The sequence below is a fragment of the Pteropus vampyrus genome, unplaced genomic scaffold, assembly GCF_000151845.1.
Source record: "Pteropus vampyrus isolate Shadow unplaced genomic scaffold, Pvam_2.0 Scaffold126, whole genome shotgun sequence".
Taxonomy (NCBI): domain Eukaryota; kingdom Metazoa; phylum Chordata; class Mammalia; order Chiroptera; family Pteropodidae; genus Pteropus; species Pteropus vampyrus.
Genome location: NW_011888907.1, coordinates 2399794 through 2423302, shown reverse-complemented (window position 1 = coordinate 2423302; position 23509 = coordinate 2399794). Strand labels below are relative to the sequence as shown.

Sequence of the window (23509 nt, the reverse complement as noted above, 5' to 3'; positions counted from 1 at the left end):
CATTATGAAATGGACATCAGTTGACTTTTTCTTGTGCGTGCTTGCCTTTCTTTCCCCTCCTCCCTCCATGTGAGCCTCTTTCCTCTTTTCTTCTCTTTTTCCCTTAAGTCTTGCCTTTCTCTCAAGGTCCCTCTTTCGCTTCTGCTTCCCCCTCCCCGGCCTGGCGCCCTCCCTCCCAGCACGCTGGTCAGCTCCTCTCGCTGGTGCGCAGGCTCAGTCCCGCCCACGCTGACCCGTGTCACGAGGCTGCAGGCTGTGAGCAGCGAAGGGGGCGCGGCGAGGCCCGGGCTCCGCATCGCGCATGGGCGGAGCCGGGCGAGCGGGCAGCCCCTGCTATATCTGCGCCTGCGCGGCTCCGCTGCGGAGCCAGTCGGGACGGAGGAGACAAGATGGCGCTGCGCGCGATGCGGGGGATCGTGAACGGGGCCGCACCCGAGCTACCCATGCCCACCAGTAGGCCGGGGGTGGGATCTCGAGAGCAGGCGCTGGCAGCGAGCCGGAACTACCTCTCCCAGCCTCGCCTCAGTGAGTATCGGAGAGCGGGACGGATTCTGTCTTTGCTCCTTAGCCCAGCCCCTTGCTCCCACTCACCTGCTTAGCCAGCGGCTTGGGGAGGTGGGGGAGATTTATTTTTCTTTCTCGCTCCCTCCCTACCTTCACTCACACACGTCTCTTTAGAAGAAGATTTGCGTGTACCTTACATGACCGTGAGGGCAAGAGCACCAACAGGAACTTTCTCTGGTCGGTGGGCTCCTGACTATCGATTGCCCCGCCCTTCCCAACTTCCCTCGGCTGGAGCATTATCTGGCACTTGCTTCCTGTCTCTTGAGGGAAGGCCGCTTCTTGTCGCTCCAATCCTAATCTTCGCCTGACCTCATTTGGATATTTAGGGTTCGAGGGAATGCCCCTTCCTATCTGCTCCCACTTGCGTGGACCTCAGGGCAGATCCTGAGCTCCTGCCGCGGGCAAAGGTATCGTGCCATCGCTGACGTGGTCAGGCGGTTCGTGGATGGAGGTCGGTCCACTGCCAGAGGAAGATGTTGTTCGGTGGAGGGGCTGATCCACGGGAGGACACCTAGATATCAGAGAATGCAAGAGCTGAAAAGTATCCTGCAGGTCATCTAGGCTAACCCTCTCATTTTACAGTGAGAACCTGGACCGGGCTTGCCAGGCTTTAGACACCTAATTATTGGCAGAGTAGGAACTAAATTCGAGGTTTCCTAATTCTTGCCGGGTCTTTTTCTACCATTGCCTCTTCATTTTCTGACTGGTTACCGTAACTTGGTTGAGTGCAAGGCCGTCTTGGGGAAGCCAAGAAGCTTTGCCCATATTATGTAGCATACATGCAAAGCGTATGAGTATGCAAAGGCATGTTTAAGTGTTGTTGTGATTAGCAGTGAACGAGCAGTTCGGAAAGAAATGGTTCTTGATTACTGAACATTCCAGTTGTGTAGCATCAGACCTCTTCACATCTTCCTTAGGAAACTGGGAATGAGCCCCGAAAATAGACCCTTTAAAACTTGGGAAAGCACCTGCTGTTTCTTTCCCCAGGTGGCCGGACTATATTTGCACTGGTTTATTGCCAGAGTGCCTGTTTGTGGGTGGCTCATTGGTTAAAAAGAATTTCAGATGAAGGGTTTCTCTCCTGCCTGACTAATCCCATCCTGATATGTCACTGGGTCATGTGACAGCACTGCAGTGTGAGGAGAGAGAAAAACACACTTGATTCTATGGTTTGCTGAGATGTGCTTTTTACATTGGGAATGATCTGAATTAGAGAATGTCGATTCGGGGTTTATGTGAGCTGACGTAAATGTTTTAGGAAGTTGACAGATGTTGCATTCTTATATAAGTTTTGATAATAAATTTATACCTAACAATTATAAATTCTCTTTCATAAATTACATTCGTATTTGCTTTTCTTTGGTTAGAACAGGTAGACATTAGTCATGCTTCTAGGAAAAGATTATAAAGATGCAGTAGTCAGTTTTCATACAGTTATTCAATGTCAATTCAGAGAGTATCAACTGAAATAATAATGTTTAAAGAGTTCTCCATGATTAAGGTTGTAAGCCCTTAAGGGAGATGAGTATGATTTTTAAGTGTTCTCTGTGCCTAGTCAGTGACTGAAGAACTTCTGCAAAATTGTTGGAACATAATGCTTAAAACCGAACCATTAGGGGTCAGGAATTCTTTTTGTATCCTCAGTGCCTAGCACAGTGCTTGACACACAGAAGTACAGTGTCTTGTAATTCGTTGTATAACTTGCATTTAAACCCCTTGCTTTAATAGTAGAGTGGGTAGATTCTTAACGTGGATGGATTCAGAGTAGGAAGTTGGGATACTTGTTGAGGTGAATTCCCCTTCTGTGGCTGGGTTATTCTAAAAAATCATAAATGATATCATATGTAGGCTAACAGCTAACTGCATTGGCAGATTATCATATATTTCCTATATTGCCACATTCCTGTTTCTAGTCAACAGTTTTAATTGCTTCTGAGTAAATGTCGATTAACTTCTTAATTTTTCTAATTAAGGATTAATGGTACTATCTTAGGCGATGTTATAGTTTTGTGTGTTTTTTGAACGAAGGAATGGAGTTATATCGGCAGCTCCACTGTACAAATTGGATCCTGTTTTAAAACACCTTCAGAATTATGGGGCTGTTAACAAGGAATGAGAAATGAAATATGCAGGCTTGACATAATCTTGAGCACTTTAGTTGAGTTTCTAAAGTCACAGGAATGAAAACTTGATTTTCTTTTAAACTTTGAGCGAGGTTCAATAATATTGATAAAACTTTTGGATGCTAAACATGTTGAATTAGATAATCTCCATTGTTCTTAAGACCCTAGGTCAACCAACCTCATGTTCTTCCATCATAAAGCAGAGCTAGCCTGAGAATAGTCAAAGGGCTGACTTTTTCTAGAACTTCTCCCTCAGTGCCCCCTGCTCAAGGTGTGGGTATCTACTCTTCTTGCACAATGGAAGATAATTGCTCTGGATTTTTGTTTTGCTAATAAGGTGGAGGCTGAAGGACTAGATCTCTTATGGTGCAATGGCTTTCGAATTTTCTCTCTAAAAATTTCACAATCATTAAGTGGGGTTAAGTAGTGTTGAACAATCTCATATCCTGCAGGAGGAAGAGGATGTCATCTGACAAAATACATGCTGCTTAAAACCTTTGTAGATTTTGGTTTTAAATGTTACTCCATAGATATGTATTGCCTGCTTGACAGTTCAGACTCAAACATGTGACTTGTTGGTTGTAAAATGTGTTTGGCATGTAACATAAAAACGTATCTGCTGTGTTGTCAGAAGTTCTGATCATCTCCTGCAGACCCAAGGTCTTGTTCATTTGGAAATTTTCAAGAGAAGAATGGTCACTATTTTGGTAAACGGAAATGATTATGTAATTTGTGAATGGGTTTTCACTTTTTTAAAGAACAGCTTAATGTCTTTGGCAGCCTTACTCTAAATTGTTCTCTCTGTTTTGGACTGTCTGTGGTAATGATGAGGAAGCTGGGTGAGTATTTGAGAGAGAGAATAGAAGGTAGTGTTTGATATCATTTCTCTGCCTTTTTTTTTTTTTTTGCAAATAATTTTATTATGAAAAAGAGCTATAGTTTGTGTATAAACTGTCTTCTAACATTTATTTGTAGTTCAAGTTCTCAGAACTGTGTCATCTCCATGTTTTTTAATTATACTGGAGACTAAGTTCAGAAATATTGTAGGATCACAGAGTACTAACTTTAGAATTAGGAACAAAAAGCAAGCAACAAAACAGACAAAAAACCACTTCTAATCCTGGCTTTTCCCAGTTAGTAACAAATTTCTCAAAGGCTTAGTTTAAGTGTAGAGTGGGTGTATCAGCCTTGCCTACCTCTCAGCATTTTTGAGGTAACCTATCTAAAGAGGCTCTGTAGAAGTGTGAAATACTCTCCAAATACCTGTTTGGTCATTTTTTAAATTTAGTTTGGGTTATTACACTTACTAGTTTAGTTTGTATATATTAGTTTAATTTAAACCAAGCATGTTGCTTAACCTCTGATTTGTATCAGCAGCAGTCTCCTGTTTTTTGTGCTTTCGAGTGAGGGAAAACCACTGAAGCATCTCCATTAGATTCTTTCCTGTGCTTAAACTCTCTAGTGGCTGAACTCCACTGGAGAAAGATTGTTTTGCAGTAACGACAAAATGTGGACACAAGGGAATCATTGTCCAGTGCGCTAAATAGTAACAATAACTTATTTTTTCATAGCTAAAGATGCAGTCTGGTGAAATTATTTTTGAGTGATAAAACTACATAGGTCCAGATAATTATGAGTGTATCAGACCACAAAAAATGATCTGATCAGTTCAGTATTAGAATTTGCGCTGCAGTACAGAATTACAAACAAGTGACTCTGGAGCCAGGCTATTCAGATCCTTGGACAAGTTACTTAATTTCTGTGAATCATTTTTTTTTCCTTCTAAAACTTGGAATAATATTTAGTTAACTCAGACCTGTTATGGAAGTTAAATAAAAATTTCTGATAAGTGTTTAATAAATGTGTATTGGTGATGGTGTTAAAGTGAATTTGAATGGTTATTTTTTGGCTTTTTTTTAAAGGCTACATATATTGTATATTGAGAGACTGCTATTGATGAAGCAGAATCTTGTCTTCTGTAGTAGAAGTCAACTTGATTCCTTGTTTCCTGGAAAATCAATGACTAGTGTTTCTTTTTCTTGGTCATGCTTTTGCTCGTGACTGGCAGAATTTCATAATTTTGAATGACCTTGAATTTAAACATGAGATTCTGAAACATCGTTTGTTGTAGAGGTTGGAAGTTCAGAGGAGATGCAAATCTGGTTGAAAAAGTAAAGAGAATTTCAGAATTGAAGGATTCTGTAAATCTCTAAACTAGATCTTCTTACCCCTAACCCCCCCAGCCCACTCCCTCCTCCCATCCCCAATTGTTTAGGTAGAGGCTTTGAAAAGGTTTAGCGTTTCTGTATTTTTAAACACTGGGTTCTAAGAAAACATTTTTCTAATTTAGCTCACCTTGCATTTACACATAGCAATTTTAGAAAGTCATTGATAAACAATGTTTGGACTCTATTAAAATGAGAACAATGAATAATTTTTTTAGGGGTCGGAATCGTTTTTAAAAGTATTAGATTTAAAAAAATGGGGAAGATTTTCATAACAATAGCAGAAAATATGACAACTGGAATCTTTCTCATAATTTTAGAGGAATGATTAATTCTTAAATATTACCACCCATTCAGGTAACTTAACTTCTTAAATTTGTGACTTGCCTTTTATCCTTGGTTAAAAAAAAAAAAAAAGAGTCATTTTGGGACCTCTGTTGAGATCATTACAATTACAGATGTATTCAAGCAAATATTTGGTGTTGGGATTTAAATGTCTTGTGAGTATTACAGCGAAGGGTCTTGATAGTGCTTGCCTGCTCTGTCCCAGTGTTTCTACCAGGGCACTACTTCCTGGTTGAAGAAATTGTTTTTAAGTTCTGGAGCCCCTTGAGTGGATAGACTGGTTATTAAATGGTTTCCTCATTCTTGGGAGTCTACATTTGTGCCAGAAATCTCTGTCCAAGACCTGGTAAGTCAAGCAAGTGAAAAATTCCCAATTGGTTGACAGCTTCTTGTAAATTATTTTAGGCCTTGTAGTATGTTTTCTTCAAAAGTTCACTTCATTTTTTTCCAGCTGTTCTGTTTTATACCTAATTATCATTACACTTGACATGTTGTGTGAGGTGCGATATGGTTGAAGGCTAGCTACCCCAGGGATAGATTCCCAGGGCATAATTTTCAGTGGAAATTTCCTCTAAACCGACAGTAATTTAACTTTTTTTTTTTTTTAAGGAGGCTTATCTTATATGACCTCTGGCCTTTCGTTCCATTGCTCACTCCCACTTCATAAAGCATTTTCCCTAGAGTTTTTAAGACAACGTTTAATCATGGCTTTTTACCTTAGCAGACTACATTTTCTTTGATTTCCTTAGTGAGTTTTGTCACTTCTGCTTAAAGGATTCCCTTTTCTTTCCTTATCTACTTTGCTAAGTGCCACCTCTTCTATAAAGTTTTCCTTTCCTCTCCACAGTGAGATGACTCTAGGTTTTTCCTGTTCTTCCATAAACCCTCTGCCCACCTATGAGAGCCCTTAACTCCCCCTTCATCCTATAAAACTGTGGGATGCCTGAGGGGAATCTGCCTCCGTCCCTTCTTTGTTTTTGTATCCTGGGTCTTTGAAACAATGCTACTTACTCATCTTACTCATAGTAAGGATTCAGAATGTTCTGGGTTGGATGAAGGTAGATTATGAAAAGTTGTATAAGCACGGACATTTAATAAATTCAGTGAAAAATTTTGTAACTATTCGAGTGCTCCTTATTATAATAGGTGTGATAAAATGGAGAGAGGTTTGTTTTTTTTTTTTTTGGTAATCCTAGAGAGCTAATTTAGGCTGTTGTCCAATTTGACTAAAGCTTACTCTTCTATTTTTTTCCCCCCAGCATACAAGACAGTATCAGGAGTCAATGGTCCACTGGTGATCTTAGATCATGTTAAGGTAACATCACCATCATTATCGTTTAACCATCTGTGAAGTTAAGAATGTGGCATTAAGTCTCGTTTAGTACACTTTAAATTTTATGTTAGGATTTTTAAGCCATTCCTTGGTCTGAATGTCCGTGCTATGTGGGAGACAAGAGTTTTAGATAAGTAGTCAGAAGAGTAGATTCCAGTACTGGATCGACTGTAGATTCTGTTTGTGGCCTAGAAACCCTTGTCTGCAAAATTAAGAACAAAATTTTTGTCATTCCTACTTCACGGGCCTATTGAGAAAAACAACAACAATAATAATATATAGGTATATGGCTCTTGTCATAGACAGCCATGTGTTATAATTACTCGTTATAGTATTTGTCTCATCTTCTCTGCTAACATTTTATGGTCTATGAGTGATTAAACAATGTTACTTTTACCTTTGAGGACCCGACACTGGTATTCAAATAATAAATAAATAAAAACAGATTATCTCAACAGTGACTAAAATCTTAAAGCAAGGTCTAGGTTTTACTTTTTCAGTTTGTTGTGAGGATCTTTAATTAAATGTTGTAGCCACACATATACATAAGAATTATAAACACATTAGTGTTATTTTAGAAAAAGAGGCATAGAATATAGTCTGTAATTGAATACCCTGGATGGAGCCACTTACCTGAACTCTATGATCAAATATCTCCAGAGAAATTAATTTCTATAACATGCTCTCCAGAACAGTAATTCTACATTGGTTTTTTGGGTGGATCAGGAGGAAAGGCACACAATTATTTGTTTTTGAGAGAAGTAATGATGGAATTATGTTGGCATGTGACTCCTCTGGAAGTAGAAAATAAATTGAAAAGCATTTCCTAAAAGAAAGGGCAAAAGTACATTGTCTCTTCAGCTTTATCACCAAGATAATATTTCTGTATATGACAAGATACCTATACAGATTACTCTCAGCATGAAGCATAGCAAGCTTACCTCCCGGCCACAGTTTCATACTAGTCTGCGATTTGATTCAAAGCCTCAATATATAGCATTCATGTTATACAAGGTTTCACCCCGTGCCTGTTAATGTTTTGTGAAAAAATGGAGCCTACACTTTTATTTTTTGAGGGGAAGTATAGGAAGCTTTATTTGTTTCTTTATCTGTTCTTTTTGTAATTATAAAATTTTGGACTCATATTTTTTAAATATGAAACTTCTATTAGTATATATATTGAAAAATTTAAAAATATTCATGTTTCAACTACGTTAAGTCCTGAGCTCAGCACAGAAAATATCATGGTGAACAGTGGGCATGGCCTCTCTCCCACTGGAGCATAGTGCAGTGGAAAAGCAGGTATAATACAAATACACAAATGTCTAATTAGTCACTTCTGTGAAGGGTAAGTGCAGGATGAGAGTCAATAACAGGAAGGTTTCAGAAAACATCTTTGAAGAAGTAATTTTAAGAGAGCTAAAAAAGTTTCATTGAAAGTTTGGGATATAGCTTCAGCTGAGGAAAAACTAGTAAATAAATTGTATGTAGGAATGGCTTCTAAGCCACCCGATTTAGAGTGATTTTTTAAATTTAATTTTTGGCTTTCGTTTTTAACTTAAAGCATACACATAGGGTCAAGGAACAGATACTCTTATACAAATTATGTAATAATAGAAGAATGTGGAGACTGCTACTCGGCTCATGAAGTTAGCACATCTTTGATTCACAAACCAGACAAAGAGTGGTATGAGAAAAGAAAAATATAGCTAGTCTCACTTATATGCACAGATTCCAAAATTCTTAATAAAAATATACTCGTGTTAGGTATTAGCAAAAATATCTGTGTAAAAATAAACAGAATTATTCCAAAGTAGAATTTATCACAGTAATACAAAGATGACTTGGTATTAGAAAAAAATGTATCAGTGTAATTCATCAGCTCATTCATGGGTCAAAATAGGAAAAGCCTATACTCCTCTCAATAAATACAGAAAAAATATCTGTTAAAATCACTTATTTCCTAAAAAAAAAAAAAAACACTCTTGGAAATAAGTAATAGAATACATTTTTACCCTCTTAAAAGGATACCCAGCTCAACCTGGAGCAAAGAACATACTTAAGGAGGAGACTGGAATCATTTCCTTTAAATCAGGAACAAGATGAGGATGCCTGTTGTCGCCCCCCACTCTCCATCTTTGTGCTCAGAACCTAACTGTGCTGTGGGAAAAAGAAATTGGGATAAAGGCATTAGAAATAAAAAGGCACAGTTCTCATCATTTCTTGGTGATATGATTAGCTGAACAGAAAACCCACGTCATTCAGTAGACAAATGGTTAAAAACAATAGTATAAAACAGTTGCCAGATACAAGGATCAGTCTGCAGAAATCAGTTGTGTTCTGTGTGCCAGATTAATTAGAGTGATTAGTACCTGTTTACAGAAAACTATGAAACTTTGTTGAAAGACATGAAAGAAAACTTAAAATAAGTGGAGAGTCCATGGTGATGAGTGAAAAGACTCAGAATAGTAAAAATGTTGATTGTCTCCAGATAACAAAATCAGAGATAGAATCATGGGGAATAAAGGTTTGGCGCAGGAATAAATTTGTCAGTGGAGCAAAACTGAGAGCCCAGAAACCAACTCTCCTCACACATGAGAACTGGACTTGGTAAATGATAAAGGCTCCGTCATGAGTCAGGGGGACATTTAGTGCTGCTCAGTGCATATTGTTAGGGCAGTTGACTGCCTATGTGAAAAAGAATAAAAATGAGAAAGATAAATTAAAATTATGTACCGAAAGTAAATCCAGGTGGATTAAGAACTTAAACATGAAAAACCTAATAGAAGACAATGCAGAAGACCATTTTTATGATGTCAGATTGGAAGGTTTTCCTAAACAAGACAAAAGCACAAATCATAAAGGAAAATAAGTCATTACATAAAAAGTTTTTAAACTTCCATATGATAAGATAGCCATAAACACAATTAAAAGACAAGAAACCGATTGGGAGCAGATATTTGCAAAAGGATTAGTTCCAGAATCTATAAAACTACTACAAATAGGAAAAAGCAAGCAGATCCAGTTGAAAAGTGAGAAAGAGGTATTAATAAGCCAATCATAGGAAATGAAGTCTAAATTGTCAGTAAACATGAAAAGATGCTTAGTCTTAATAGAATAAGGAAAATGCAAATAGATGCTATTTTTCACTTAATCAGATGGCAAAAATTAATGTTTAATAATAATAAGCTGGCAGAGATGTAGTGAAAAGATACTTTTGTATACTGCTAGGGAGATTGTAAATTTATGCAGTTCCTTTGCAGCTACTTTTGTATACTGCTAGGGAGATTGTAACTTTATACAGATTTAAAGCAGTAAAGGAGCACACCCTGTAGCCCACCACTAGGCAACCAAACCTTAGGGAAGCTCAGGTACACTTGCATGAGGAGCTGATGCAAGAATGTTCATTGCAGCATGTTTGCAGTAGTGTAAATTTGGAACAACCTTGAACTACATCGGTGGAGCAACTGAATAAAATGTGACATTTGATTTTATGTCTGTCCTGACATTAATTCTAAGATGCCCATTTATTCACATATTAGCATCTCCAAAAATCAAGTTACAATCAGTGGTTCATCAGTTTAAAAAATAGGCAGATGTTTTTCTTCACGTCTTACAAAATAGATTATGTTGATAAGGTCAATGTTAGCATGGCAGAGCGAAAACGTATGTGGAAAAAAAAAGTTACAGGATGATATAATTACTATGTTGCCATTTATGGAAAACTACAGTGTTTTTTTTGGAAATGTGCATTTAAAATATTAAGACTGGATTAAAGGAATACATGTGTAGTTAGATCGAGGGGGAACATTAACATTGTTTTATTATAATCTTCATTATTTTATTATTTAGCTGCATTTTATCCCCCTGCTTCCAAAGCACACAAGCGATCACATACACAGCAAACATTGGTTCTGAGTAGGGGGAACATAGTTATTTGTAAGTTTTGTACCTTCCCATAGTTTCAAAACTTTAAAACATACACAGAGGGAAAAAAATTTGTTTGCTGTGTTTTCATAGATTTAAATCACTTCTCTCTGTACCTTTTGCTGGTTTGCCAGTGTGTGTGCCAGTGATTAGCGTTTTAAAGACTTAAACTACCTGTGGATGTTGTTAACTCTCAGTGTTTACCTGTGTGTGACGAGTGGTGGGGGGATTGCACGTGCGTAAATGCTGTGACCAAGATAGGCATATATAGGGTGTTTGGGGGCGCCTTCACCCCTAACCCCAATTCTAACTTTAATCTTTAATCCTCTAATTGGTTATTAATCCTTTATTTTTTCCTATTTAGTTTCCCAGATATGCTGAGATTGTCCACTTGACATTACCTGATGGCACGAAGAGAAGTGGGCAAGTTCTAGAAATCAGCGGTTCCAAAGCAGTGGTTCAGGTAAACATCACTTTTAAAACCTGGCCAGTAGAAATTTTCCCTAATCACAAAAACATAAGGAGCACCACTTGTTTTTTTCTAGTTATCATTGACTAAGTATATCTTTAGAGACTGATTATTTGCTGTGGGGGAAAAATTGCTTTTGCATGTTTTCTCGCCAGATGTCAGCCACCTATATCGATTCTAGCCCAATAGCTCTACTGGTAAAATGACTTTTCTTTTTCTTTTCTTTTTTTTTTTTTTTAATGGATAAAATGAACTAGATAATCATACAGAGGTGAAGAGCAGAATTCACAGTTTATGGGGTGAAACCAAAGTGAGATGTGCATCTGTTTCTTTAAATTGTCTCCTATAATTCGTAGTTTTTAATTTTATTGATTATGGGAAATGCATTTTCTCAAATAACATATTTCCCTAAAAAGTCTCCTAGAGCATGGTTAGCAGAATTTCTGTAAAGGGCCAGATAGTAAATTTTTTCAGGCTTCGTGGGGCCACCTAAGGTCCCCGAGGCATATTTTTATTCTTCCTTTTTTCTTTTTCTTTTTTTTTCCAATTAAGCAACCCTTTAAAAATATAAAAAACTTTCTTAGCTCGATGTCCTATAGGCATGACCCTTAGTCAAGAGGTTGTGTTTGTGATCTTAAAAATCGTGTACATTTACGTATTTGTCTTTATAAGAGCTGCTTAACAGACAAAATTTGAATGGTTATGATTGAAATTTCTTTTATCCTCCTGATTCCTTCTCTTTCTTGGTAGGTATTTGAAGGGACTTCAGGTATAGATGCCAAGAAAACGTCCTGTGAGTTTACTGGAGATATTCTCCGAACACCAGTGTCTGAGGACATGCTTGGTAAGTTGACATTATTATGCATTCCGAGCAGAGAGTTGTTTCCTTTTCAATATATTTCGATAAAATCTTTTTAAAAATATGAATATTTATGTCCTTGTCCACTCCATACTGTCTTGTTACTGTTTTACAGGTCGAGTATTCAATGGGTCAGGAAAACCCATTGACAGAGGGCCTGTTGTACTGGCTGAAGACTTCCTTGACATCATGGGTAGGGACAGTAAATGGATTTCTGTATTTTGGGGAAAATAGCCTCTATCTAGCTTATATCTTTGCCAGGTAGTGATTTTTGTGATACTTTAAGTAGTTAACCGATACATTCCATAGCTAATTAATTAATAAGTTAATTAATTAAATTATTTAAGAAATTTATTTTTCCTAGAGAGCATCTTAAAATTTTATATAAAATATCTTAAAGAAGGGGATCAAGTATATGATAGCTGAAGGAAACTAGACTTTGGGTAGTAAACACACAATAGAATATACAGATGTCAAGTTATAATGTACACCTGAAATTTATATAATTGTATTAACCAATGTTACCCCAATAAACTTAATATTAAAAAAGTAAAAAAAATTTAAAAAATATCAAAGATATCGTAAAATACCACTAGGGTATATATATCTAAAACGTAATTAGTAAAGCCATGGCTTTGATTGAGGTCACCCTCCTATTTGCGGTACCTTTATTTCACTGTGGGGACTGGAATTCTGCTGCCATATATTTCATGTGTCTACAAAACACTAATGGCAAAAATGACTTAAACAGATTTCAGAAATAACCGATATTTTAAGAATAGAAAGAAGTGCTTTATATGGTTTTAGTCTTAATGTGCAGATATGGTAAAATTTTCCCCTTTGGAAATGCATCAGGCCAGCCAATCAACCCTCAGTGTCGAATCTACCCGGAAGAGATGATTCAGACTGGCATTTCAGCCATAGACGGCATGAACAGTATTGCTAGGGGACAGAAAATTCCTATCTTCTCTGCTGCCGGCTTACCACACAATGAGGTGAGAGCTAGGATCTGTTCCATATGAAATTTAACAGAGAAGAATTTCTTAATGCTTCACTGTTAGAGAGAAACCAAATAAAGGGTTTTCAACATAAATACCCAGTGTTACTGTTTATGTAATCCAGTTACGTTGAGTCTTTATCCACCCGTGATGGCTGTCTGCTTGCTTACTCTTAGGGATCTTTGCAAAAAGTACAAAGTAATTTCGTTAGGTAAAGTTGTTTAAAGTACCCGTTTTTATTTATAATTACAATTCCAAAAAATTAAGGATATAAGTTATTTTGTTGTAGAAATGTTATTTTAGATTTCAACGCAGTGCTTTTGTACTCCTCATCAGATTGCAGCTCAGATTTGTCGCCAGGCTGGTTTGGTAAAGAAATCCAAAGATGTAGTGGACTACAGTGAGGAGAATTTTGCGATTGTATTTGCTGCTATGGGTGTAAGTATAATTAGTTTCTGCTTTCGTGTGAAATACAAAATTAATTGCTTATGTTATTCGAACAATGTAGAAAACTACACTTCTATTGTTGAGTTTATCTCTAGGTAGAGAAGTTTTAACTTGGAATTTTGGGCTTTTGACTGAAATGTAAGAAAAAATTCTCTGCGCCTAAAGCAGGCTGTGTTCATTCTGTTGGCTTTTGTGAAAATTTTTTGGGTACTTGAAACTTTAAAAGCAGGAGCAATGCAGATCTATAGCTTGGCCTTCATCAGAAATACATACTGAGAATTTTTCTTCTCCCAGCACTGATGAAGTCATTGCTATTTAGGTAAACATGGAAACTGCCCGGTTCTTCAAATCTGACTTTGAAGAAAATGGCTCCATGGACAATGTCTGCCTCTTTTTGAACTTGGCTAATGACCCAACGTAAGTAAATAGAGCTGTTTCTTTCTGTTCACCCAGGCTTTAGGTCAGAAATGTTACCTAAGACTAGGGAGATAAAATATAATGAAAAGCAACATGGGTTTTGGAATGAGATAACTGTATTTAAATTCCAGCTTTTCTTCTTTCTAGTTATTTGGCTTTGGGCAAATCACTTAGTCTCTGAAGCTCAGTTTCCTCTTTCAGAAAATGTGACAAATGATACTTGTCTCACAAGGTTGTTGTGCATATTAAATGAGATAATACATATAAATTACCTAGCACACAATCCATATTCGATAAATGATCTTTTCCTCTTATATGAGAAATCCGGCCCCTATTTCTTCCCTTGCGCGCGCTCGCGCGCGCTCTCTCTCTCTCTTTCTCTCTCTCTCTCTCTTTCTCTTTCTCTCTTTCTGTTTTGAGAACTGTGTAGTTCTGAGGAATTATGGGGCATTTATAAAACAGTCAACTTTGCAGAACTAAGTAATTCTTATTACTTGAATACATAAAATAACACTGCCTTATTTAAGAACTTTTAAAGTAAAAATTGGTTTACTGTCCTCAATTTATTGAAAACTTTCGGAGGGAGACTGCTGTTATTTCCAGAATCTCATTTTCTTTTGTTTTTGGCCTTTTTGTTTGAGTGACATAGGACTTAATGTTCCATTTCAGTATTGAACGAATTATCACTCCTCGCTTGGCTCTAACCACAGCTGAATTTCTGGCCTATCAATGTGAGAAACATGTATTGGTTATCCTAACAGACATGAGTTCTTATGCTGAAGCACTTCGAGAGGTAACTTTTTTCTTAATTAAAATCACTTAATTTTATCTTGTCCTTTTGCAAGTTTTTATTTTTCTTTAATCATGTTTTTAAAACTTCATCGCTCACATATTAGCAGAATACCTTAGTTACTGAGAAAGTAAAGTACAATTTGTTTTCTGTTACTTTATTTGAAATGATTAGAGGATGAGATGTGAATTATTAGCCTATTTGTCATACTGTTATTTTCTCCGTGGATTAAGACATGATTCTAAAAGAGAGAAAGTGATGCAAGCTATTTATTCAATAACTCTTCCAAAAAGTTCTGTCTCTGTCCAGACTGTCAATTGTTAACCCTCTTCAGAATTTCATTTTTAATGATGTTAGTATTTAAAGAAATAAAGGCCCTATTCTGGCAGCACCCTTTTCAGAAACTTTTCTTTCAGAAAACTCAGTGTTTATTTAGGAACGATGCTAAGATTCTCGCGGTTAACACCTGGAAGTTTGGGGTTTTTATTCTAATGTGAGTTACTGAAATTTTGAGTAAGTTACTTTTTTAAATATGTAAAAAGGAAAAAGACTTCTGAAGAGACATGCTATATAAATACCTAGCTTCTTAAAATTCCCTAAGATCCATCACCTTATTTCACTCTGCTGCCATGCTTTTTCAGTGAAGGGCTCCCTCCACACCCCTCCCCCAATCTGTCACAGACCAGTACTTTTTAAAAATACAATAAAAATGAGTTATTAGAAAAGTGAAAGCTTTAAAAAAGGGTATCACGTACAAGCTCAGATTTTAAAAATTAGATTCAACACATAAAATTATTCTGTTGAATCGCCATTAAAAGTTTTCTAAATGCTTTTCTATGTTATTTCACTGCATATTGGTAAAAGCTCGTTGCAGACCGCACTTTGAGTGGCACTGCTGTAGCACACTTTTAGGGATGCCAAAGTAGCACTTAAACTTGAGCCTAATCCTTTTGGGTTCTTGGTGGTTGAAGAAGGATGTGTATGCTTACACTCTAGTACGCATACTTTTAAGAGCAAGACTGTTTGTTACTGTTCTTCTTTTGTGCAGCCAGTAGATCTGGCTCTGTGATCTTGGGAATTAATTTATCTGACCTTTGATTTCAGCTGTAAATTGGTGTTAACAATGTTACTTCCTCATAGGGTTGCTGTGAGGATTAAATAATGTATGTAAAGTACATCAAATGATTCCTAGTGTAGATTTTCTTCCCTTTTGACCTTTTCAGGTTTAGCATAAGATCCTTGGTATGAAATAAATCTCATGAACTAAGAAGGTAAAACTTTGATTTCTAAAATTGCAAGCAGATTTTCTTCTAGGAAGCTATTTGAAGATTTGCATTATGGCAATGTGATTTTAGCAAAAAACATTTGGTCCCTAGTTGTCCATATTTTTGTTGCAAAATAATTTGAACTTGTGTTGCTAGGTTTTCCTCGCTCATCTCTTAGAGACAATATTTAAAATGAAAAAGATGCTATTTCCAGCTGTGTAATTTGGCATGTTCAAACAAACGTGTTCTAAGCAAGCTTTACTTTCTGTATGCTGGTGTGTGATATTGTCCCTGGCCTCACTGTCAGGTGTCAGCAGCCAGGGAAGAGGTTCCGGGTCGACGCGGTTTCCCAGGCTACATGTACACTGATTTAGCGACAATATATGAACGTGCCGGTCGGGTGGAAGGTAGAAATGGCTCTATTACTCAAATCCCTATTCTCACCATGCCTAACGATGGTAAGTTTTGGGTCTTTGGATTCTAGCAGACCTGACTGTTGTAAGCACTTTCATTCTTAGGGAGAAGACCATCTACTTTTTTGAGTTGAAATTCTCTTGAGAGTTTATTCTCTAAGAGTTTACATAAACTAGTGATTTGTACCCAAATAAAATATTTCATTTGAAAGCTGCCCATAATTACTATTATCTTTTTGGATGGGGGGACAATCCTTTTCTTCTTTGTAATTTGAATTTTAAATTTTCATTTATTAGGTGCTATTGAGTGCCTGCTGTTTGCAGTACACTGGTCTATGTATAAGAAATTTTAAAAAATTAGTCTTAACCTAATATAAGTTATTTGTTCTAGTTGGATATTTTTTATATATGTGCACCAGTAATTTAAGGTTAGCTTAAGTGTCAGATGAAGAGCGCAAATAGTAAATGCCACAAGACTAGAGACAGAATGATCACCAAAGGCTGGTTAAAAATTACTGTGTTTTCTCAGTGTGTGCTCAGAGTGGCTCCTGGGTGAGACTCAGCATTCCTCTTACGTTACTGCCTTTTAGTCCTATTTCAGTTTTTAAAAAGCACTTTTATAAAATATGTTCAGAAGCAGCAGTAATTCACTATAATTCAGCACTGTTCTAAATGCTTTATAAATATTGACTTATTTGGTCCTCATGGCAACTTTGAGATAGATGCTCTAATCTGAGGCACAGGGAGGTAAAGTGTCTGTCAGGGTAGGAGGTGGTAGCTTTAGAATTCATAAATCACATGAACTGGTATACTTTGCTGACTCTGATATGAAAATTATTTGTTCCAAGAAAGTAGCTACAAAATTACTTTATGTAATTTAGCAGATTTAGAAAGTCTTGCTATATTTTCCATGTTGAAATAGCTTATGAGCTAGGAATATTCTCTCATCAAAAGTATACATCAAATTGGCAAATCTCTGCAAGAGAACTTCGTGTTTAAAATGGAGTTTTATTTATATTTTGGGGAGAGATCACATAACTAGGAGAAATTGTACTTTTATGAATGCAGCTAATTTACCTCATATGCCAACGCATATCTAATTATGCTGCAACCTAATAAACTGTCCAATATGGTAACCTCTAGCCACATTTCCCTCTCTAAATTCTAAAGTTAATTAAAATTAGATAAAATTTGAAGTATAAAGTTTTTGAGTTACATGAGTCACATTTTACGTGCTCGGTGGCCACATTTTGCTACCGAATTGGACAGCACAAATAATGGAACTTTTCCATTACGCAAAAATTGTTTTATATAACACTGCTTCAGGTAATACTGTGGCTAATGCCTGTCGACTTCCTGTGCCTTTGTTTATATGAGATGGAGACTTTAACTGATATCAGATATCTTCCTCTGGTAGATATCACTCACCCCATCCCTGACTTGACTGGATATATCACAGAGGGGCAGATCTATGTGGACAGACAGCTACACAACAGACAGGTATTTGACATTTGGGCAGTGCTGTAAAGCTTATAAATCTACTCTTCATTTACTCTTTCGTGACTTAGACTTTGCCTTTAGGATTTTTTAATATTTATCTATCTATCTATCTATCTATCTATCTATCTATCTATCTATCTATCTATTTATTTTAGAAATTATTAACTTGACTTTGATATAACTTATAAAATTGTCATGTCTATATATAGCAGATCCTCAACGTCATTTTGTTTCATTTGTCATTTCATTCTAATGTTGATGAGATATGCCGTAAGAACTCTTGTGTATATCAATTAGCCTGTGGGAAAACTTTTGTGACTTTAAGCAAAGTCAGTTGACACTTTTACTACAAAATCCTGGTGTAGATAAGAATACCAGAATTAAGAATTAAATTTCCACTTTTCTTTATTGTGCCTTAAAATGGAGTTAGGTGTCTCAAAGAACTTTTGCGGGTGTTCTATCCCATAACAGTGCAATCTACCAGTCTTGTTTTATTAATACAAAAACAGATTTTTTTATTTTTTATTTTTGTATCGAGGGATAATTAGTTTCAGATGTACAGCATAATGATTCAGTATTTGTATATATTGCAAAATGATCACCACCGCAGGTCCAGTTCACATTCATCGCTATAGTTAGAAATTTTTTTTTTTGTGATGAAAACTTTTAAGATCCAATCTTCTAGCTACTTTCAAATATGCCATGCAATTTTATTAACTGTAGTCTCCATGCTGTACTTGACATCCCCTTGACGTAATAATCATTTTATAACCGGAAATTTTACCTTTTGCCCCCTTCACGCCTCTTGTCTCCCCACCGCCACTCCCTGCCAATCTGTATCCATGAGCTCACGGTTTTTTGTTTGTTTTTGTTTTTTTTAGATTCCATATGGTATTTATCTTTTTCTGTTTGACTTATTTCATTCAGCGTAATACCCACAAAGTCCATCCATGTTGTCACAAATGACAAGATTTCATTCTTTTTTATGGTCAAATAATTAAAAACAGATTTTCGAGGCTTCTATAATACATGCCAGTTTCATACCAGCTTTTAGGTGGAGTTGTTATTCTTTTTATTTTGTATGTGATTTTGACTCAGAATTCAGAAGACTGTTTAGATTCGATACTACAGGCAGGTACTGAAAATTCAGTTTTTCAATATAATCTTGTACTGTTTTATAGATTTCACTTTTTGGATTTGTTTTTTTAAATAAATACTATACCATAAAGTGTTTTCTTACCAGGAAAACATTAGAACTCATCAAGGAAACAATTGTAGCTCTTTTATGTAATTTAAGGAATAATAATGAGTTGCAAAATGTTTCTTTACTACCAGTAAAGTTTGAATTTTGTACTTAAATATAATATTTTCCCCCTCCCGTTCTACCTAAGATTTACCCGCCTATTAATGTGTTACCGTCATTGTCACGGTTAATGAAGTCTGCTATTGGGGAAGGTATGACCAGAAAGGACCATGCCGATGTATCCAACCAGCTGGTACGTGTATCCTCTAAGGGGGGTGCTTGAATACCTTCCATAGTCCATTCTCTCTGCTGCCTTAGACCTCTTATCCTTCTCCCATTCACTTTTCTTCCCCCTGCCCTGTCCACGTAGAATGTTAGTACAGGTTTATGTGGAATACATAAGCATTCATTGCAACCAAGCAGTCTTTTTTCATGAGGATAGATGCTGCTGATAACCAAGATTAAAAACCATATGCTTGAAAGCCACATCTAATGCTGTAAAAGGTAGATTATAAACACCGAGCCATAAGGTGGTTTTAAGTTTTTATTAGTAACCTCAGTAATGATTGCAGGGTTCCTGAAAGGGCACTCTCATTTCTTGTATAGCATGTTAAGCAGTCACCGGAACACCAAGGGATGCAGCTTTATATATTCTGTGAAGTCCTTGGTTTCTATGGTGATGGGAGACTGTACACTAGGCACAAATAAAGAAAAGTACTTTTGACCTTAAAGTAGATATGGTAAACCTGATATCACAAATATTTTTCTTGAAAATAACTTCAAGATGGATTTTCAAATGCTTTATAAAATGCAAGCTCAGTGACACCCCGAGAAGGCGTATTTTTATAGAGCATTAGTAATGTCTGCTGTAACGACTCCTTTCTAAGTGAGACTGCTTTGTAATAAAGTCCTTCTGCTACTTTCATATGAGTTTTATGTGAATTATGTTTGTAAACAACGTGAAATTCCTTCTGTGGCCTTTTATGGAGAGAGCTGCAGCAGTACACTTCACAGCCCGGATTGCTCTTAACACGTATGAACTCTCAGCTCCCTTCCTGTAAACCCTTTTCTCTTTAGTATGCGTGCTATGCTATCGGGAAGGACGTACAAGCCATGAAAGCTGTAGTTGGAGAAGAAGCTCTTACCTCAGATGATCTTCTTTACCTGGAATTTCTGCAGAAGTTCGAGAGGAACTTCATTGCTCAGGGTAAGATGATTATTTTCTTACAAACATAAATAGCCTCATATGTAGATTTGAAGACCTCTTTCCCAGCCCGAGAGAATTTACATTGGTCCCTATATGGTTTTCCCTCTGCCTGTCATGTCTTTGTACTTAGCCCGCTGGTTCCTCCCCCTCTGCCTTCAGGTCCGTTGTCCGGTTACTTAGCTCCCCCTTACTTCCTCCCTTCCCTACACCCAGCCTCCCCGGGGCCCCCTCCTCTCACCCTCTCTGCAGCCATCTCCCCTGGCTTTCGGGCTTTGGGGCTTTTCTGATTTATCTGTTTTCATCTCCTTTTCTGATTGCTTATCTTCCTGCTTCTTAATTGTTTCTGTTTCCAAAGGCCTAGTTGCCTGTTCTTTCTGTGCTTTTCCACCTCCGGCTTTGCCTTTTGTCCTGCACTGTTGACCGAATTGCTATGTGTGATCTTTATAATCTTTCTGAAGCCCTAATCCCACATCTCCACCTGGGACACCTCTGTCTGTGCCACCATTCCTCTGCCTCAGCATGGTCAGAACCAGAGTGTTTCCCACCTGATCACCTACCTAGCAGTTCCCTTTTCAGTCTCTGTCCGCCTCTGGCACGGCCATTGTCCTGATTAGCCCAAGCGCGGAACTGGGCATTGTCCTTAACTTCCAGAGTGGTGCAGAAGCTACTGATGTCTGACCACTCTTTGAGTCGGACCATGCTTTGAGTCTTGAGGCCTAGTCCAAACCTTTAGTTTCATCATCCCTGGCCATTAGTGCCGGCTTTTTCACCAGTCTCCCTGACTTCTTAGATACTGTTTAGTAAATTCAGTACTAATTTTATTGATTGTCCCTCTACTGAAAAGTCCATAATGATTTTTATTTCATAGCGTGTTTAGGATTTTCAAGCTGTTTTGCTTGGTCTCTCCCCTGCCACCCCTGCTAATGCTGCTAATATTCTATTACCGAACTCAGTGGTATTAAGAATGGATGTGTTTATTTTAGAATAATGCATCAGGCTGTACACTTAGAATTTGTGCACTTTCCTATTTAAGTGATACATTTTTTCTTAACATTAAAATCCCCAAAATGTGTATGCTTCTTTTTTTGTTTTGTGGTTTTTTAACACAGACCTTAATACCTTAAAAGTTAAAAGTGAGGTTCTTCTGGTAAAGAACCCAGAACTTTAGCCACTCTGATTCCTTAGTTAAGAAATGAGATTTATTTGCCTGATAAGGATGCTTCTGCTATTAAAATAATAACAACAACTTTGGAAACCACTGACCTATTCGGATGCTTAATTGGCATTTAAGGCTTTCCGAGTATCTGTGCCGGCCTCTGTCGGCCTCTGCTCCTGGGAAGCTCTTTTTCTCACTCCTTTCTGGACAGAACACTGGGTTAGTTCCCACTGCTCGAGGTATTTAGGTCCTACCGAGTTTTCCAAAAAAGCGAACTCTCCCCCTCCCCGTCCCCGCACACTCACGAGACTGCCTGCTGTCCCTGTCCCCAGTGCCTCTTGTCCCTCTGCTTCCGGCGGTGCTTGTTGTCCGTGGTCTCATTTCTACATGCAGTCACGTCCAGTCCTGGGAGATCTAAGCGCCGTCTCTTGTTTATACTCGGTGCTCCCAGCGCTGACTAATACTGATCGGTTGGAACTAGTTTGCCTTTATTCATCCAATCTCAATTTTTTGTAAGGTCCTTACGAAAATCGCACTGTCTACGAGACTTTGGACATTGGCTGGCAGCTGCTCCGAATCTTCCCCAAAGAAATGCTGAAGAGGATCCCTCAGAGCACCCTGAGCGAATTCTATCCTCGAGACTCCGCCAAGCACTAGCCGCCGCCGCCGCCCTGCTGGCTGGTTGCGCTTGTGAAGTGCTCGTTCTCTTTTCTGTATTCCTTTGCGCTCCCCCGTCCGCACCTCTGTGCTGGAGTTTACCATGTTACCCTGTAATTAAAAGCAAAGAAAGGTGACATATCGTGCCAGTGTTGCCATGTCTTAAACTGCTAACAGACTTTAAAATATCCCCTGTTCAGAGAACCTGTATCTTCAGCGCTTTGTTTAAAGTAGCTACAGGGATGGAGGTAAAGTTTTCTTACCGACGTGTGTATTTGTACATAGTGGGGTAGTTAGTTGCCTAATAATGTCCTCATTATTTAGGTCTCCCAGACCTTACCTCTCCACCCCCTCAAGAGTATCACTATCTAAATAAAGTTAAATGCTTTCATCTCCAAATTAGGGCGAGGATGGGGATGAAAGAAGCATCCTCTCAGAAGAGCCCAGAGGCGCTGCTGAGCAGTGTTTCGGATGTTTGGTGTGCCTCTGGGTCTGTGCTGCTGCCCTAAGCAGATGGTTTTCACTGTCCACCTGCTCTTTCCTATTTAATGAATACACTAGAAAGGGCGTTCTTCTTCCTCTTCGGTACGCGTTAGTGGGGGGGTCCTGTCTGACTGTTCTCCCTCCCTCTGAGTAACACAGAATCATGCGGCTTTTGCACAGCTGGCATTGATCTGATAGAAGTGAGATGCCTTGTCTTGACCCTTACCGGGATCCTTACTGGGTTCCCATGCAGAGGAATCATAACTAAAATAACTAGAGTTGATTGGAAAGAGTTGGGGTATGATTAAAAAAAAAACAAAACCTAAACCCATTTTTCATTCGGACATGCTAACAGTGGTGTAAGTTTCTAAAGTGTTTGCCAGATGCTGAAGGCAAGGTGGAGGGAGGAAGCCCTGCTGGGTGTGGATATTTTAAACTCTGTTAGAGAGCAGCCTTTAGAAAAACCCTGTATTTGGTCCTGCTTTCTGACCTGTCTCTGCTCCTTCAGGGTAATTTTGTGGCACAAGTAATAGCATTTAAAAGCTTTAGCCTTCTGATTCCTGCTCCTTCCTGCTGTGAGCCCTGAGCTGCCTTCTATGCACTCTGCCATGTCTACTGTGTGGTCTCTCTGTGTTCTTCGTTACTTGGGTGCAATAGCAACTTCTCTGTGCATTCCATCTTTCAAGTTGTGTAAAGTTTTTTCTTGGAGGGGGTGAGGGGGTTGGGGGAGTCAGCATGATTATATTTTAATGTAGAAAATGTGACATCTGGATATAAAATGAAAATAAATATTAAGTTAAATGGAAGTGACCTAAAGTGACTCTGTATCTTCTAATCATAAAAAACAATAGCAGCAAGCACATATATAATATATAATAATGCACCTCTTTGATTCGCAGGTTTCAACATCATAACCAGTATTGTGAACCGACCCCTGGGTTGTAGGAACATGGCCCAAGTATTGTACCCTCCATCTTTCAAACTCTTTTCAGTAATCTTTCTTCCAGCATACTGTAGTTTGACCCAAGATTGGAGTTACTGCAGGTGTTCTATAGCAGTTTTTGTTTCAAACATTTCCAGGTGGGTGA

At 37.9% G+C, this 23509-nt stretch overlaps 1 protein-coding gene across 1 annotated transcript; it reads left to right on the top strand.

Moving 5' to 3' along the window:
* Positions 1-177: 177 nt before the first annotated feature.
* ATP6V1B2 (ATPase H+ transporting V1 subunit B2) lies at positions 178-22795 on the top strand. The gene is made up of 14 exons (XM_011366693.2): positions 178-525; positions 6517-6572; positions 10882-10980; positions 11737-11830; positions 11961-12038; positions 12701-12840; positions 13180-13281; positions 13610-13707; positions 14377-14500; positions 16070-16220; positions 17593-17675; positions 19067-19171; positions 19996-20125; positions 21799-22795. Exons 1-14 carry the CDS (start codon positions 390-392, stop codon positions 21936-21938), a joined length of 1536 nt encoding a protein of 511 aa, XP_011364995.1. The 5' UTR covers positions 178-389; the 3' UTR covers positions 21939-22795.
* Positions 22796-23509: the final 714 nt, after the last annotated feature.

Excerpts from the sequence above, each read along its gene's own strand:
- ATP6V1B2 (XM_011366693.2), top strand. The coding sequence starts at position 390 with ATGGCGCTGCGCGCGATGCGGGGGATCGTGAACGGGGCCGCACCCGAG. Across the intron at positions 12,039-12,700 it reads AGACTTCCTTGACATCATGG|GCCAGCCAATCAACCCTCAG; the intron begins GTAGGGACAGTA and ends GAAATGCATCAG. Across the intron at positions 13,282-13,609 it reads TTGTATTTGCTGCTATGGGT|GTAAACATGGAAACTGCCCG; the intron begins GTAAGTATAATT and ends ATTGCTATTTAG.